Here is a 19475-nt window from a genome sequence, read left to right as displayed (position 1 = left end):
CCACACCCTTTCCAGCATTTATTGTTTCTAGCTTTTTTGATAATGGCCATTCTGACTGGTGTAGGTGATACCTCATTGTAGTTTTGATTTACATTTCTGTAATAATTAGTGATGTTGAGCATCTTTTCATGTGCCTCTTGGCCATCTGTATGTCTTCCTTGCTGAAATGTCTATTTAGGTCTTCTGCCCATTTTTTAACTGGGTTGTTTGTTTATTTGATATTGAGCTCCATGAGCTGTTTGTATATTTTGGAGATTAATCCTTTGCCTGTTGTTTCATTTGCAAATACTTTCTCCCATTCTGAGGGCTGTCTTTTTGTTTTGTTTCCTTTGCTGTACAAAAGGTTTTAGATTTAATTAAGTCCCATTTGTTTATTTTTGCTTTTATTTCTGTTACTCTAGGAGGTGGGTCAAAAAAGATCTTGCTGCTGTTTATGTCAAAGAGTGTTATTCCTATGTTTTCCTCTAAAAGTTTTATACTGTCTGGTCTTACATTTAAGGCTTTATTTAATCCCTTTGGAGTTTACTTTCGTGTATGGTGTTAGGTAGTGTTCTAATTTCATTCTTTCACATGTAACTGTCCAGTTTTCCCAGCACCACTTATTGAAGAGGCTGTCTTTTGTCCATTGTATGTTCTTGCCTCCTTTGTGGCTGTGGCTAGGACTTCCAAAACTATGTTGAACAAGAGGGGTGACAGTGGACATCCTTGTCTTGTTCCTGATCCTAGTGGAAATGCTTTCAGTTTTTCACCATTGAGTATGATGCTTACTGTGGGTTTGACATATATGGCCTTATTATGTTGAGGGAGGTTCCCTCTATGCCCATTTTCTGGAGAGTTTTTATCATAAGTGGGTGTTGAGTTTTCTCAAAAGCTTTTTCTGCATCTATTGAGATGATCATATGGTTTTTACTCCTTAATTTGTTAGTGTGCATTGATTTGCGTATATTGCGTATATTGAAGAATCCTTGCATATCTGGGATAAATCCCACTTGATCATGGTGTATAATCCTTTTAATGTGTTGTTGGATTCTGTTTGCTAATACTTTGTTCAGGATTTTTGCATCTCTGTTCATCAGTGATATTGGTCTATAATTTTCTTTTTTTGTGATATCTTTTTCTGGTTTTGGTATCAGGGTGATGGTGGCTTCATAGAATGAATTTTGGAGTGTTTCTCCCTCAGCAATTTTCTGGAAGAATTTGAGAGCGATCGGTGTTAGCTCTTCTCTAAATGTTTGATAGATTTTGCCTGTGAAGCCGTCTGGTCCTGGACTTTTGTTTGTTGGAAAATTTTTAATTATGGTTTCAGTTTTGTTACTTATGTTAGGTCTGTTTATATTTTCTAATTCTTCCTGGTTCAGTCTTGGAAAATAGTACCTTTCCAAGAATTTGTCCATTTCTTCACGGTTGTCCATTTTATTGGCATATAGTTGTTTGTAGTAGTCTCTTATAATCCTTTGTATTTCTGCAGTGTCAGTTGTGATTTCTCATTTTTCATTTCTAATTTTATTGAGTTACATCCTCTCCCTTTTTTTCTTCATGAGTCTGGCTAAGGGTTTATCAATTTTGTTTATCTTCTCAAAGAAGCAGTTTTTAGTTTTATTGATCTTTGCTATTGTTTTCTTTGTTTCTATTTCATTTATTTCTGCTCTGATCTTTTTTTTTTCGGTACGCGGGCCTCTCACTGTTGTGGCCTCTCCCGTTGCGGAGCAACAGGCTCCGGACGCGCACGCTCAGCGGCCATGGCTCATGGGCCCAGCCGCTCAGCGGCATGTGGGATCTTCCCAGACTGGGGCACGAACCCGTGTCCCCTGCATCGGCAGGCGGACTCTCAACCACTGCACCACCAGGGAAGCCCCTGCTCTGATCTTTATGATTTCTTTTGTTTTACTGACTTCGGGTTTTCTTTGTTCTTCTTTCTCTAGTTGTTTTAAGTGTAGGGTAGATTGTTTATTTGAGATTTTTCTTGTTTCTTGAGGTGAGATTGAATTGCTGTAAACTGCCCTCTTAGAACTGCTTTTGCTGTGTCCCATAGGTTTTGGATCATCGTGTTTTCATTGTCATTTGTTTCTATGTATTTTTAAACTTCTTCTTTGATTTCTTCAGTGATCTCTTGGTTATTTAGTAGCACACTGTTTAGCCTCCATGTATTTGTGTTTTATACAGTTTTTCCTGTAATTGATTTCTAACCTCGTAGTGTTGTGGTCAGAAAAGATGCTTAATACAATTTCAATTTTCTTGAATTTTCTGAGGCTTGATTTGTGACCGAAGATGTGATCTATCCTGGAGAATATTCCATGTGCACTTGAGAAGAAAGCGTAATCTTCTGTTTTGGGATGGAATGTCCTATAAATAACAATTAAATCTATCTGGTCTATTGTGTCATTTAAAGCTTGTGTTTCCTTGTTTATTTTCTGTTTGGATGATCTGTCCACTGGTGTAAGTGGGGTGTTAAAGACCCCTACTATTATTGTGTTACCGTCGATTTCCTCTTTTATAGCTGTCAGCAGTTGCCTTATGTATTGAGGTGCTCCTATGTTGGGTACATATATATTTACAATTGTTATATGTTCTTCTTGGATTGATCCCTTGATCATTAGTGTCCTTCCTTGTCTCTTGTAACATTCTTTATTTTAAAGTCTATTTTATCTGATATGATTATTGCTACTCCAGCTTTCTTTTGATTTCCATTTGCATGGAATATCTTTTTCCATCCCCTCACTTTCAGTCTGTATGTGTCCCTAGGTCTGAAGTGGGTCTCTTGTAGACAGCATATAGATGGGTCTTGTTTTTGTATCCATTCATCAAGCCTGTGTCTTTTGGTTGGAGCATTTAATCCATTCATGTTTAAGGTAATTATCAATATGTATGTTCCTATTACCATTTTCTTAATTGTTTTGGGTTTGTTTTTGTACGTCCTTATCTTCTCTTGTGTTTCCCACTTAGAGAAGTTCCTTTAGCATTTGTTGTAGAGCTGGTTTGGTGGTGCTGAATTCTCTTAGCTTTTGCTTGTCTGTAAAGCTTTTGATTTCTCCATCGAATCTGAGTGAGATCCTTGCTGGGTCGAGTAATCTTGGTTGTAAGTTCTTCCCTTTCATCACTTTAAGTATATCATGCCTCTCCTTTCTGGCTTGTAGAGTTTCTGCTGAGAAATCAGCTGTTATCCTTATGGGAGTTCCCTTGTATGTTATTTGTCGTTTTTCCCTTGCTGCTTTCAATAATTTTTCTTTGTCTTTAGTTTTTGCCAATTTGATTACTATGTGTCTCAGTGTGTTTCTCCTTGGGTTTATCCTGTATGGGACTCTCTGCGCTTCCTGGACTTGGGTGGTTATTTCCGTTCCCATATTAGGGAAGTTTTCAACTATAATCTCTTCAAATGTTTTCTCGGGTCCTTTCTCTCTCTCTTCTCCTTCTGGGACCCCTATAATATGAATGTTGTTGCATTTAATGTTGTCCCAGAGGTCTCTTAGGCTGTCTTCCTTTCTTTTCATTCTTTTTTCTTTATTCTGTTCCGCAGCAGTGAATTCCACCACTCTGTCCTCCAGGTCACTTATCCGTTCTTCTTCCTCAGTTATTCTGCTATTGATTCCTTCTAGTGTATTTTTCGTTTCAGTTATTGTATTTTTCATCTCTGTTTGTCTGTTCTTTAATTCTTCTAGGTCTTTGTTAAACATTTCTTGCATCTCCTCGATCTTTGCCTCCATTCTTTTTCTGAGGTCCTGGATCATCTTCCCTATCATTATTCTGAATTCTTTTTCTGGAAGGTTGCCTATCTCCACTTCATTTAGTTGTTTTTCTGGGGTTTTATCTTGTTCCTCCCTCTGGTCCCTAGCCCTCTGCCTTTTCATCTTGTCTATCTTTCTGTGAATGTGGTTTTTGTTCCACAGGCTGCAGGATTGTAGTTCTTCTTGCTTCTGCTGTCTGCTCTCTCATGCATGAAGCTGTTTTCTCCTGCTTTTAACACGTATAAGTTTCCTTTTTCTTTCTAACTTATTTTTTTACAAAAATGGGATAATATTTCTTACAATTCTCCACTCACTTCTTGCTTCTTTCTCTTAATGCATCACGTAAATCTCCCCCAAGTTAACTATTTTAACTAAGTCTTTCTTTATAATGGCTACAAAACATTCTAGAATGTGGAGACATCACCAACATTCAACAATTCTGTTACTGATAAGCACTCATGTGGTTCCCAGTTATTCTTACTGTGAATCATCTTGTGATACATATCCTTGGACATATGTCATTTATCACTAGTTGAATAGTTTACGCTTAACTGTACCAGTGATTGGCACCAAATCTCTGAATCTTTTGTTTCTGGGAGCTCCTCCTTCTCTTTTTTGATAATCAAGTCTCCATAGGCTCATTTCCAGAGTTTAGAATCTTTTCATCAGGCTTTCCAAAATAAACCATCCTCCACCCTGGCATCAAAATTATTCTTGTAAATCACAAGTCAAATGATGTCACTTTCTAACTCCTAATTGCCTGCTAGATAAAGGCCAAATTTCTCAGCGTGCATTGGAAAACTTCTCTAGGGGAGAACTAACATAAGTTTCCAAACTCACTTCTGTTTGGCTACCATTCTTCTCTTGCCCTAAATACCTAAATCCTACACTTGGCAAAAATAAACAGCTTGCCGTTTCCCCAACAATGCCCTTTTGTCTCCTGCCAGTCTGCCATTACACTGCTTACTTACCCAGTTACCTCTTCCATGAAGCCTTTGCTCATAATGACAAGCAGAAATTATCATAAACTTTTGTGCTTCTGGAGTTCTCAGTACATGATTTTGTTTTATTTTTTAAATAAAATTTTATTTGAAATATTTTTAGATTTACAGAAAGGTTGCAAAGATATTACAGAGAGTTTCTCTATACCGTGCACCCAGTTACGCCTGCATTTTATATTATCATGGTATGTTTGTCAAAACTAAGAAACCAACATTGGTACACTACTCTTAACAAAACTGCAGGCTTTCTATAGATGACACCAGTTTTTCCACGATTCTGTTCCAAGACCCAATCCAGGATACAATGTTTCGTCATATTACAGATGTTCAATTTCTTGAGTGACATACATTGTCCAGTGTTTTATTTGTTTCAAGCAGAAGGGTAAACTTGGTCCCTGTTTCTCCATCTTGACTGGAAGCAAAATCTAAGGTTATTTTAAAATCTGTGGTGAGATCCTCTTTTCTTTCAACATTTTGTTTCCTTTTTACAATTTCCTAGAAGCCCCTCCCAATATAATTTATCTTATTTTCACTTTTTGTTTAAGATCAAAATCCTGTTTTATTTTTTCCCCCAGTGGCCAGGTTTTAACTGCTCTTCCTAGAACGTCCAGGCAAGTTCAAATTCTGCAGAATACTACTACAACATACGAGGTAACTTCTCCCTCATTTATCTTCTTATTGTTTATATTTTATACAAGTCTGGTGTGCCATGTTCTCTCCTATATGTCGTCTGACTTATATACAGCTGGTATAAACCCCTCTCCTTGTAGCCTTCTCCTCCTTCCCATAATCATATGATTTTACTGGTTCCCCAAATCAAACTTTCTTCATTTATGCTATTGGCTTTTCAGCAAATTACATGACAGTACCTAGGCATTGAAAGTGTGAACTTACTGGTTCATTCCTGGGTTTCAGCACCAAAGAATAAAAGGGGGGGGGTACTTACAAAGATGCTACAGTAACAGAAATCCAATAGATCTTTGTTTAAAAAGCAATAATACTGGGCTTCCCTGGTGGCGCAGTGGTTGAGAGTCCGCTTGCTGATGCAGGGGACATGGGTTCGTGCCCCGGTCCAGGAAGATCCCACATGCTGCGGAGCGGCTGGGCCCATGAGCCATGGCCGCTGAGCCTGCACGTCCAGAGCCTGTGCTCCACAACTGGAGAGGCCACAACAGTGAGAGGCCCGCGTACCGCAAAAGAAAAAAAAAAAAAAAAGCAATAATACTTAACCAAGGTGTAAGCATCAAAAACACAAAGGAAAATTTATTAAAATTTTCATGCCTGGGACTCAACTCCCCAGAAAATAGAAAACTGATACATTACAAAATATCCTGATAGAATATTGATGGCTCCATGGTTGTTGGGTTAGGGCTCTCTGAGAAGCAGAGGTCAAAACTATATTAGAGATGTGTGAGACTTGTTATGGGGGCTGCTTGTGAAGGATTAAGAGGAGGGAGCTGGAGGTGGCAGGGAGTACCCCCAGACCATCAAGCAGCTCTGACATGTGTGCAGAAAGGAGGGTTGTGTGTGGACAACCTCTAGACCACAGGGCAGTCCCAATGAAGGTTTGCCTGGACCATGGTAAGTCCTTAAGCCAAAGACATCTGTAAGGGGAGACCGTAATCTAGCAGGAACGGGGCTGCAATAATACACCCGCAGTGCTCTGTCACTGGCTGGCTGCAGCCCTGGAGAAGCCAGGGGGGAATCAAGAGGGACAACGGTGGGGAAGGTTAGTGAACTAAGCCCCTCCCAACAGAAGAGCTGCCCGGCGCGTCCTCACAGCCACCACACCGTGGACAGAGGAAATACCGCCAGAGGAAGCATCTGAGATTCAGGACTTAGATCTTGTTCTTCCACTTCTTGGTGTGTGATTTTAGGCGACTTAGCTTCGAGCCTTAATTTCTTCATCTGAACAATGAAAATAATAACACCTGCTTGGTTTATGGCAAAATGTTGTTATAATGATCAAAGGCAATGAGTGTGAAAGTGCTTTAAAAAAGCTCAGTAAAATAGAAAAAAAAAATGTAAATATTATGTATGGGAAGACATTTCCCAAAGGCAATTAGATTAAAAAAAAGGCATAATAGGGGCTTCCCTGGTGGCGCAGCGGTTGAGAGTCCGCCTGCCGATGCAGGGGACACGGGTTCGTGCCCCGGTCCGGGAAGATCCCACATGCCGCAGAGCGGCTGGGCCTGTGAGCCATGGCCGCTGAGCCTGCACGTCTGGAGCCTGTGCTCCACAACGGGAGAGGCTACAGCAGTGAGAGGCCCGCGTACCACCAAAAAAAAAAAAAAAAAAAGGGATAATAGTATCAAGGATATGGAATTTTTATTAAAGAAAAGCAACATTTAATCAACTTTCTAGACAAACTTTCGTTTCTCTTTGAACATGTGACATACACATCCAGTTCTACAGTTGGGCCATAAATATATTCATTCATGAATTCATTCATTAGTTCATTGCCTCGCCAAATATTTATTGAGTACCTAGTAAGTTCCAGACCCTCTTTAGCTACTGGGGTTACAGAAAAGAATAAAACTAGCCCCCTGTAAAATAAATGCTTACACTACCACATGTGTAAATGGGGACCAGTCACCAGGAATGTCTTTTTTATTTCCCTTATAAAAACCCTTTTATGGCTTTAGCTACAGACGAGAATGATGTGAAAAACTGTCTTTGTTTTTATCAATGTTCCCCCTTGAAACTGCAGATTGTCCTCTGGCAGCCAGTAACAGCTGAATTTATTACGAAGAGCAAAGAAGTCCATTTTTTTGTGAATGCGTCTGATGTAAGCAACGTGAAAGCCCATTTAAATGAGAGCAGAATTCCGTTCAGGTAGAGGCATGATTCCATATTTACTGAGCAGCTATTCTAAGCACCTATGATGCATTTTACTAGTGGATGGTGTCATTGCTTCCTGGAAAAAATATTTACATTAAACATGGCAACATGGAAATCTCTGGAACAGATTGGTGATGAAGCCCAAGGGGCTAGCTCTGTGACCCTGGACAAGTGGTTTACCTCTCATGACCTTGGTCCCTTATCTGCAAAGCACTGTGAGACTCAACGATCTGAGGAGCCTCTTACCATTCCTCCCAGTTGCTTCCTTCTTATAGTTCCTCTACTCTGTGCCTGGACTCGGGGAGCAAAATTGTCCTTCACTTTAGTGGGCTTTGTGGTATCTCTTGAAAAAGCAGCTGCTGAAGGAGATTTTGCTTCCTTCACAAGGTCAGTGAACATTCTGGAATGTCTGGCCCTAAACTAAAATTTGCATTAGGTATGATTTCTGTTCAGAGTCCATGCCTTCTTCCTTTTGGAGTCTCCTGTCCACATCTCCTTTCTGTATCCATTGCCCAAGCGCCAGTGTCCCTCTGCTGCCCTGACACTTCCTGGAGGCCATGCTCTCTTCTGTGTATCAATGGGCAACCTTTGGATAATACACTATGATTAGTATTAATAATATGTTATTGGTGTTTTCTGCCTTCCTGGAAAGGTGCTGAGCCTTTCTATACATTGTATCATTTAATCCTTATTTAATCCTGTGAGGTAAATACTATCCTCATTGTGTGTATGAAAAAAATTTTCAAAGGAATTTCTCAAGGTCAGCCAGCTGGAACGTGGCAGAGCTAGGAGTCATACTCAGACCTTTCTGATGTCAAAGGCTTGGCTTTTACCCCCTGACCTAAGTAAACGTAAAGAAAGCTTTATTAGAATGACAGCTAACTTTCAATTGTTCATCCCAGCTAACAGAATGGCTTCAGTCTGTCTTAATTAAGATGTTTGTGCCTAGTTAACTGTGTGATCCTTTGCAAGAGAAATTAAATGAGATCACCTTCCTGTACCTTCCCTGTTCCTGTGTTCTTATTTCTCTAGAGATTTGACCAACTTTGGCCATGCAGAACCTATACATGCATATGTATACCTATACATGCATCTGGTGTAGGTCAGTGACTCACAGGGAAAAATAAAGAGAAGGCTTTCTGCTTCTCCTCGGTCCTTAACTGAAAACAGAATAATACATTGTTTCTCTGGATTGAAGAACATTGTCCATTAACCTGTATGTTCACATAAAACACACTAATGAGTCACAGTCGAGAAATGTTCATAATGTTGGAGAAGGGGTGAGATTTTGGAGACCCTGAAAACATACCCCATAGGAGCCAGTATCCCTCCAATGCCCATGAGGCTCTACCCAGAGGGCTTGTGTATTTCAGCTCATCATAATGTTAGCTGGCGGTGTTTTCACCTTGTGCTTGTTAGATTTGTTAGTGACTTTTCCCCTTGCTCACCTGTTGTGTGTGCAATGGGCCATGCAGGAAAATCAGAGCCCTCTTTGGCAACCAGCTCATGCCCTGTTTCATAACCCAGGGTCTTGTTGGAAAATGTGGAAGATCTTATCCGGCAGCAGACTTCCAATGACACCATCAGCCCCCGGGCCTCCTCCTCCTACTATGAACAGTATCACTCACTAAATGAGGTAAGCTGTCACATTTCTCTCAAAAATTCCTATTTTCGTTTAACGAGCTTTGCTATTTCAGCCATGGGAAATTATTAGAGAATCAAAATTGGTGGAAGAGGGTGAAAAAAAAATCACAATGAGGTTGATTATACAGAAGTAATTCATCCTTTTGTAGATATCTTCCCTGGGAAGATTGCATCGTATTTTGGAAATTGCCTCTAAGCAGCCTGTTTGTCCATAGCTAAGAGTATCTCTGTTAGGAGTAACACTGCATTCTAAGGAACAACAGGAAATTAAAAATAGGGCCTTTTTATTGAAACTGCCACAGAAAAATTAACAGTCCAATTAATCATGTCTCCTTAGACCATTATCCTAATTGTACTCTTACGGAATAATCGCCGTATTATCTCGCTGAATTAAAGGAATTTATTCACTTATATTTAGTACACAATAAAGTATTTAAGTGCATTTTATTCCTCTCAGAAAGAACCTATTTAAGTAATAATAGTAATAATAATAATGTTGATAATGCCTGTGTTTTAATATTTAAGAAATTGGGTTTTTTCCTATTAGTACTTATAGGTTCTGATTTTTCTAGAGGGAACCTAAGCAAGATATCAATGTTCAATTGGCCTCAGTAAGCTTTCACATCATACTCTAAGAGCCATTTCCCCATATTTGTTAGTTGAACCCCTTGGAGCACTTTCTTTTCAATATAATATACTCCAAGTAGTACAAATCCCTTGATACCTTCTATTCTTTCATAGGAGTATGCTGCTATATTCCTTAATACAAGTATTTTTATCATCTTTGGCTAGGTGCCCAGAAACTGTTAAGAACCATATCCATATTTTTAAGACATCTAAGGCTTAAGTAATAAGAAAGTTTTCTATTGAATCTTCAAAAGCATCTGTTCTTTTCCAGTTAGTTAAACCAGAACTCAGTGTGCTTCTAGAATTGATGTACCTGGCTGGTTGACGGGGATCTTAAAATTGCAACCCTCTCCTTTCTCTCTCCTACCTTGCCTCTGTCTATTCCACCTAGACCACCTCCCTCCAGCCTCCTACATCAGCCCTGCATCAGCAAACTTGAGGTCCAGAGTGGAGAGGCTGGGTAGGCACAATTTGCAAATGGAGAACCGAACTATGTCAGTGCTGTATTGGGTTTGGTGGGAAGAGTGGAATGCCTTAAAGAGAGGTATTTAAAAACATTTTTCTGGGAATTCCCTGGCAGTCCAGTGGTTAGGACTCTGTGCTTTCACTGCCAAGGAGCTAAGATCCTACAAGCTGCATGGTGTAGCCTGAATAAATCAATAAAGGATATGGACATTAAAAAATTTTTTTTTCTGGTATATTTTAAATACTTTGTTCAAAGGGCTTATTTTTTTCTTACCCTCACCCCAGGAAAGAGTTGGAAAGACACGGCAGGAAAAAAGTATTAGGTTGCCATACACTGTATTAGTCGGTCATAACAAAGTGACATATACGGAGTGGCTTAAACAACAGAATTTTACTCTCTCACAGTTCTGGAAGCTGGAAGTCCAAGGTCAAGGTGTCAGCAGGGCTGATTTATTCTGAGGCCTCTCTCCTTGACCTGCAGATGGCTACCTCCTTGCTGTGTCCTCACACGGCCATTTCTCTGTGTGTGTACATCCCTGGCGGCTCTCTGTCCATGCTAATCTCCACTTCTTATAAGAACACCAGTCAGGTTGGATTAGGGTCCATACCAACAGCCTCATTTCAACTTAATTACCTCTTTAAAGGCCCTATCTCCAAATGCAGTCACATTCTAAGGTACTGGAGTTTAAGGCTTCAACATATGAATTTGAGGGGGGGACACAATTCATTTCATTACAATGACGTTCCAGAAAACAGTTTGGACCTCTCCTCGCTCCCACACCCGATTCTTTCTAAGAGGTTTGTAGGAACCATGGCAATCTTGCTCCCCGGAAATTCTGCCAAGTCCTTTCTTCCCCTTCAACACTGATCTCTCCTTCAGTCCTCACCACATGTTCACTTGAGGGGCAAGAGGGGTTTCTTTTGTCATTGACTCTCACTAGGAAATTTTCAGTAATCCCCTGCAGGGGAGAAAAACAAATGACTGAAAAACATCACTTAAAACAAATGGCAAAAGAAGAGAGTTATTCAAAGGATGTGACCATCATTACCGCAGATTGTGAAATGAATCAAGTTTTCCGTAAAGCTGCCTTTATATAACACAGCCTCCCTGTTGGAGGAAATCTACTGAACCATCAAGGCTGTAACACAAAATAGTTTGATATAGTAGTTCTCTCAGGTGTATGCATGCCTTAGAGGAGTAACACAGTAAACAGAGGCCCAATGAGGAAATCCTGATAGTTAAATTTCCGGCACCTCAGACACTGACAGCACTGGTACTTGGCAGCAGGTAGGCCTTCCAGGAGCATCTGAACTCTCGGCACAAGGCAACCACTCCCACATACCACTCATCCTAGTTATGTTCCTCTAAGAGGATCCAAGGGCAAATGGTGCTCCCGTTCCCATCAGCTAGGATTGCTATTTGAAATTACCTCTAGAAAAGTTCCCAGAGATAAGGCCATTGGGTTGGTCATGCCCACTGCAGAAGGTGTAAAAGTTTAAAAATCGTCCCTGAGAAGTTGGTCTACATTAAAACATGGCCAGGCTCCATCATTCAATGCCTGCTTTCAGGTGGGCACTAGCCTAAAATCAGACCCAGAAATTTTTGTTTTTTCTTTCATAATCTTGACAGAATCACAGACCACTAGACTTCCACCCAGGAGAGAGGTCCAGAATCAAACTCCTTCCCTGGGTAGAAGAGAAATTTTTCTTCTCCAGACTGTTTTCCCCTTTGCCTCTCATCATTTCACAGATTTTGTTGTGAGTCCACAGGTCTTCAGTAAGAAATAATGACACCTCGATTTATCCTGTTCAAAGGCAGCGCCCAGGACTTCCTTAGGTTACTCTTGAAAAGTGGATATTTAAAAAAAAAATTCCATATAGAAATGAACTCTTGAATGGTAAAGAGGATTTCATGCACAGAGGCAGGGATTCAATGTGATGAGCCTTTAAAAATAACTTAAGGAGCGCTGCTTTGAAGATTATCTTTTCCTAATTTGTTGTAAGTTTCTTAGTACTTTTTCCCTAAACCTTGATGTTTTTCAAAACTTTAGTTTTATTGATTTTCCTAAACATCAGAAGAAACACCCTACCCCAAGTGTTTTAGTCCCTCATTCTCTCCACATACAAGTGTTTTCGAGGGATTGCCCTTCCTCGAAGAAGTGGTCTGTTTCCTTTGTCAGGAAAATGCTTTGAACTTGCTCTGTGACTGCTGGTTTCTGCTCTGATAGATCTATTCTTGGATCGAAGTTATGACTGAGTTGTATCCTGATATGGTTGAAAAAATCCACATTGGATCCTCATATGAGAAGTACCCACTTTATGTTTTAAAGGTATGTTGTGGGAAAAGTCGTTGACCTTTCAACTTTACTTTGGGGGATGTGTTAATTCTCCAGCAGTGCTTGTTATTACTTGAATTTTTTTTTTTTTGAGTTCTGGAAATATGTGTGTTATAAGTGTTCCTCAACTTTAATATCCAGCTATTTAGGGATTGGTTATTACCTTTAAATTTTTTTCCTTTACTAATGTAGTGTTGGTCTAACAGTATCAACTCTGTGACATAGATAAGCCATTTAACCTTCCTGGGCTTTAATGCCTACCTTCATAAAATGAGGGGAGTGGTCTAGATTATATTTCACATCCTGTTTTATTAACACCACCACCTCTGACTAACTGACTTAGGCAAAAAAAAAAAAAGAGTAGGGGAAATCTGTGATTGAACAGATATTGACATTGATACAGTTTTTAGAAACAAAGAAAGAGTTGAACAGCAAAACTTAGGAAGGGATAGGAACCAGGGCAATGCTGGGATTTGGGGCAGCAGGGCTGATATGATAGCTTTTGCTTCAGTCACCACCTGTCTGGTTCTTTATTTTCAGTTGAATAAATTGGCCTTAGTAAAGTCAATGAATGTGGCCACAGGAAGAATATTGGGAGCCGTGAAACTAAACTAATTCCTGCCTGTTAAGTTCTAATTCTGCAGTTCTGTTTTTTTAACCACTCTTTCCCCCAAAGAAAAAAAAATAAAAATAAATGAAAAAGAAGCTCTGGAAAACAATTTAATCATTGGAAAAATACATCCGATTTAGGAACATTTAATTTATACATAGTTTCCCAACATTATCTAAATTGTGATAGGTGGGCCTCTTCGATCATCCAAAGATAAGATTTTGACTCAGGATTTCTGGGTTTTCATCTGTTCTGACAAGAACTTGCAGTGCACACTCAAGGCAGACGTAGGAATATTGGGTCCTCTTGACAGCCGAGTTGGTCAACCAGACTGGATCCGTGTAATCATGGCCTACCCACTCATGACATTTACTTTCAGCCGTGTTGTGTGTACTTGTTGGAACTTGTGTTTCTGGGACCTAATGTACATGTTGGAGAACCATGCTTTCTGCATGCATTACTCCCAATCGTACTCAACCAAGGATGTGCACATCATGTGAGTCTCTGGGACTCCTCCATCTTCCCAGCGTCAGGACCGGCACCAAGAGAATTTGCTCAGCACAGTAAAACAGAAGGTCGAGTAAGGCAACTAGTGCAGACAACTCAGGATTTCTTTTACACTGAGTGGATTAAATCAGCTGGGTAGTTCTCCTCTTTGTACAATTTGACCCTTTGTGGCCAAAGCCATTTGACTTTCTCACTTGCCTTCTTATTGGATATCACGAGCTCCGGGTTGGTTAAGAAGAACCTCCCTGAGTGGCATCGATGGCAGTTTAAAAATCGAACTCTCTCTTTTTCTTGTTTTGGAATTCCAACTCCACATATTTGTTTGATTTTGCAACACTCTTCTCCCTTCCCTCCATACTCTAACATGTGTGTCTAACTAATATTTAAAAGCAAATGAATTATGATTCATTTTGCCTGGAGGCGTTTTTGAGAATTCTTCTGAAGACATCAAAGCCTATCATGGAGGAAAGGTGGGGAGTTCTTATTCCAGAAAGCTGGCAGCTCCACTAGTCCCCCAGATGGTAAATCAGAATGAGGGCCCTGTCCCCAGACCTGTTGGTAGTAAACTGGCGTGAAGCTAGATGTGTGCTTATTTTGGGGTGACATAGGGAAATAATCTACACATTAAGAGTGTGCACCCGGGGAAAATGGTGAGGGAATCCAAGTTTATCTTGGACCACTGGCTTTCCTCTCCCAAGCCTTTCTCTGTCCCACCCCTCCCACAAAAAGCTGTGTACCCAACACATAACCACTTAATTCTAACTAGAGTGTGAAGGTATGGCCTGAAACACTAGTTCTCTGCTGTCTACTTCTACACCCACCTCATGCAGCTCTGGTATCGCAGGGGGATTGTGAGGGAATAAAAAGAGCTTTACACAAGACTAAATCAACTATACTTCAATAAAAAAATGTAAACATTAAAAAAAAAAAAGTTAAAGAAAAAAGAGTTTTAAATCGAGTCCTGGCTTCAGACCTCAGTCCCAACCCTCATCAGCTATGTGACCTTAGCTACTATCCTTTAATTACACCAGCTTTTAATTTCCCTTGAGAATTCTCAAAGGCATGCAGAGAATAATGCGCATTTCATAGATTTGCTAAAAGGATTAAGTAGAAGCACTATATATATGGAAGTTATTATCCTGAAGCGTCTTATTACTGTTTTTTTATTTTCTCTGTGCAGGTTTCTAGGAAAGAACAAAGGGCCAAAAATGCCATGTGGATTGACTGTGGAATCCATGCCAGAGAGTGGATCTCCCCTGCTTTCTGCTTGTGGTTCATAGCCTCTGTAAGTATTCATATTCTCTTAAGCCAGAGTTTCCCAATATGTGGCCTAAGACCACTTGCATCAGACTCAACTGGCCTGTTTCTTAGATGCATTTTCCCAGGTCACATCCTAGAATTCGTGACTTAAAATGTCTGGAGGTGAGACTCGGGTATCTACAATCTTCACAATCTTCTCAGGTGACTTTTATGCATATTAAGTTTGAGAACCAAGACTTTAAGCATTTAAATTACACTAAAGATTGTCTGTCTTATCCTTTCTACATTTCTGGCTGGTGCTAAACACTGGAACATAATTAAGAAATAGTATGCCATTGTGGTATGTTTCCTAAGTAAGAGAAAGAACTGAAGCAATTATCGGAATTGAGTCCCAATGAATTTTTTTCTTTTGATTTGAATCATGCAGATACCTTTTGCCATATTCTGCCCTTAGAAATTGAACATAAAGCAACATTACAGAGCAGATCGTATTATCCCATATATCATAGTAGGGAATTTTGTCCCCGAAGAAGGCCTCGGCATCAAAAACTCCATATATGAGACAAAGAGTACACCATAAAAGTAAAAATTATAATGACTGTAAACCTCTATAATAAATGAAAACCGTTCAGAAAATTTTTGCAAATCATATATATGATCAGGGACTCATATCCAAAATATATAAATAGCTTTTACAAATAAACAGTAAGAAGACAAATAAAAGACAATTTTGAATGGGCAAAATATCTGAAAGGACAATTCTCCAAAGAAGATATACAAATAGCCAATAAGCATTATGAAAAGATGCTCAACATCATTAGGCATTAGGGAAATATGAATCAAAACCACAATGAGATACCACTTCATACCCACCAGGATGGCTAAAATTTTAAAAAGACAGATAATAGCAAATATTGGTAAGAGTGTGGAAAAATTGGAACTCTCATCCACTGCTGTTGGGATCACAAAATGGTGCAGACACTTTAGAAAATAGTTTGGCAGTTCCTCAAAAGTTTAAGCATAGAGTTACCATTTGACCCTGCAATTCCACTCCTAGGTGTATAGCCAAGAGACTTGAACACGTATGTTTATAAATGTTCAAAGCAACATTATTCATAAGTCAAAAAGTGGAAACAATCCAAACGTCCATCAACTTATGAGTGGATAAATGGAATACAATGGAATACCATTCAGCAATGAAAAGGAATGAAGTACTGATTCATGCTACAACATGGATGAATCTTGAAAACATTATGCTAAGTGATAGAAGCCAGACACAAAAGGCCATATATTTTATTATTCCACTTACATGAAATGTCCAGAATGGGCATATCCACAGAGACAGAAAGTTAATTAGTGGTTGCCAGGCTGGGGGAAGAGGAGAAAGGAGAAGCGGGGTAATTCCTAATGGCTAAGGGGTTTTTGGTTTTTGGTGTTGGTGGGCGGGATGATAAAAATATTCTACAGATAGTGGTGATGGTTGCATAACTCTGTGGTATAAAATCCAGTGAATTGTGCACTTAAAAATGGTGAATTTTCTGGCATGTGAATTATATCTCAATAAAGCTGTTAAAAGCTAAGCACCCCTTCCTCTGGGATTTCAGCTGCAACCACACATGAAGGTAGGGCTTGACACACAGAGTATAGGCTATATTTCAGCCCTCACTCACCCATTCTGTTCGGAGCCCTGCTTATGAGACAAGAAATTCTCAGACTAACGTTGATCATCTCTCAGAGACTAACTTTTTGCTGAAAGACTCCCATCCAACCATAAAGAGAGTGAAAAGGACAAAAAAACCAACCATAGCACATCTATTAAAATTTCAGCAAACATTGTAGAAATAAAAATGATAAATGCTTTATTATTTGAAAGAAAATAAGATCTCCTAATGTTTTTTTTTCTGATAATGAATGCCACGTTATTACTGAAAAATGACTCTAACGTAAATTTACAAATTTGTAGCATAAAAATGTATTTAACTAGTCGCTCAACTATTTAAAAGATTGCCTCTTTCATTCTATAAAATTACTTCCTTTTCATTAAGTTTTTGTTTCTGACCTATAGTAGATTAAAAAGTAACTTGTACTTTTGCTTTCCTTTCTCCCACATTTACTAAGGGGTTATCTATGGCAAATAATTTAAATTTGACTATTATGGTTGTTCTAGGAAAATATGGATATAATATTTTAAATATTTAAAGAAAAGATGGTAAAGTTTTAGCTATAGCAAAGGTAAGATTTAAAAGACATTTTTCTTGAATATTAGGCCTTTATTGGTCATATCATTTGCAAATATTTTCTCACATTCAGTAGGTTGTCTTCTAGTTTTGTCGATGGTTTCCTTTTTTTCTTTTTTTTTTTGTGAACCACTATATTGTACACCTGTAACTTATATAAAATTGTACAGCACCTATACTTCAATTTTTAAAAAAGACATTTTCTTTTTATCAACAATGAAAAAATACTTAACAAAGTCTTTGAGTAAAGTTTAAATCAACAACTAATTGTGAACTAATCCACAAATTAAAATGTAACAATGTTGCCACAAATGAAGAACTTATACCAAAGCTTGGTCCTAGATGAAATGATCTAACTGGCTGAAATTTGTCTTTGTGCTTCTGCTACGTCTGTATTTGGTCATTTTGGAGTGAACTTCTCAGTCGTTGGAATGTGGATGTCCTTGGATCATGTTAAAATATGTGACCCTAAGCTGGGTATGACTCTAAAGCACAGAAGAGCAGTGTCAGATGATATCTGTTACGAAACTCATAGCCAGTACCTAGGAAAAGCTACCACTGGCTTTAAAGCCAAATGATCTGGTGCTTGGGAAACGAACTCGATTCTAGCAGAAATTTAGCTCACAACTTATAAGGACAATGCAGAAAATATTATCTAGACATGTGTGGGAATAAGACAAGGTTAGTCTAAGCTTTGATTGAGATGGCTTATTGTGAAAAGAGTGGAAATATAGGTTTTTGTTTCCTTAAATCTTTGTAGTGGGCTTTAGGCTTTAATAAAGAATTCTTTTTGTTTCTTGAAGGAAGTTTTAGAAAATAGATGGTTGAATTTTCTGCCTCCATAAATAGGAAGACCAATTGTCCCATGTCCAGGGCATTTACCACCACTTGGCCACATAGTACCCTAAGTTCAGACTTTTCAAGGAATTAATACTCTTCCTGAAAGTTGAATCTGCAAATCTAAACATCTGAAAATTTTTTTAAATAAAAAAATAGACTAAGTTTAGTGGATATTAACTAGATGGATATTAACTAGACTTATTGTGGTGACCACTTCACTATATAGACAAATTTTGAATCATTATATTATACACCTTAAATTAATACAGTTGACCCTTGAACAATGCAGGGGTGAGGGGTGCCAACCCTCCCTACACTTGAAAATCCATGTATAACTTTACAGTCAGCCCTCCATATCCACAGTTCTGCATCTGTGGATTCAATGAGCTGCAGATCATGTAGTACTATAAAAATCTGAAAAAAATCTGCATACAAGTGGACCCACACAGTTCAAACCTGTGTTGCTCAAGGATTATATGTCAATTATATCTCAGTTAAAGAAGAAGACACAGACTAAGTTTAGAAGGACATAAAAGATATATCATCAAATATACTTGGTTTAATTTGTAGGTAATTCGTTCCCATGGGCAAGAAAATCTGCCTACCAGTCTTCTGAGGCACATGGATTTCTATGTTATGCCGGTGGTTAACGTGGATGGTTATGACTACACGTGGAAAAAGGTAGGTGAAGGTAAAGAAAACAAAACAGGGGATACAGGATACATAGGCTGAATTATTTATAGAATCCTGGACCCTGGTATAATGGTTTTATTATGAAAAAAATTTTTAATTCATTATGGAAAAGTTCAAACATATATGAGTGGGAATAATTGTATGGTAAACTCCTATGTACCCATCACACAGCCAATCAACTCATAGCCAATCTTTTTTTTTTTTAGCCAATCTTTTTTCATCTATATCCCCAACTCCCTTCTATCTTACCCATATTATTTTGAAGCAAATCTCAGATACCATATCATTTCATCAATAAATATTTCAGTATGCCTCTCTAAAAGAGGTCTTAAAAAAATAACTGTACAATTATACCTAAAAATGAACAATAATTATTTACTAGCATAAGATTTCCAAGCAGTGTTTAAATTTCCAATTGTATCATAACTTTTTAAAAAGTTTATTTCTTTGGTTCAGGATCCAAATAGGCTAATGTATTGTGATTGGTTTATAGCTTTTATTTTTATTTTGATCTGTAGATTCTCTCTCCATCTCTCTTTTTCTCTATTTCCTTGCAATTTTTTCATTGAAGAAAAGAGCTTCCTGTTGTCTGGATTTGCTAATTGCTTTTCCATGTTCCTTTGTCCTCTGTATTTTCCAAAACCTTATATTTGGATTCTAGAAGCTTTATAAGATTCAGGTTTGACGTTTTT

At 38.6% G+C, this 19475-nt stretch overlaps 1 protein-coding gene across 1 annotated transcript in view; it reads left to right on the top strand.

The window, feature by feature from the left end:
- Positions 1–19475, top strand: part of CPB2 (carboxypeptidase B2) — a 40474-nt gene that overhangs the window by 6905 nt on the left and 14094 nt on the right. The window contains exons 2-7 of the mRNA XM_004274581.3: positions 5299–5374; positions 7434–7558; positions 9092–9200; positions 12529–12630; positions 14934–15038; positions 18661–18771. Of these exons, the coding sequence (XP_004274629.1) occupies positions 5299–5374; positions 7434–7558; positions 9092–9200; positions 12529–12630; positions 14934–15038; positions 18661–18771 (628 nt within the window). The remainder of the gene's footprint in view (positions 1–5298; positions 5375–7433; positions 7559–9091; positions 9201–12528; positions 12631–14933; positions 15039–18660; positions 18772–19475) is intronic.

This window comes from Orcinus orca, chromosome 18, assembly GCF_937001465.1.
Source record: "Orcinus orca chromosome 18, mOrcOrc1.1, whole genome shotgun sequence".
NCBI lineage: Eukaryota > Metazoa > Chordata > Mammalia > Artiodactyla > Delphinidae > Orcinus > Orcinus orca.
Note: the sequence above shows the minus strand (reverse complement) of the source record. Positions and strands in the feature narration are given on the sequence as shown.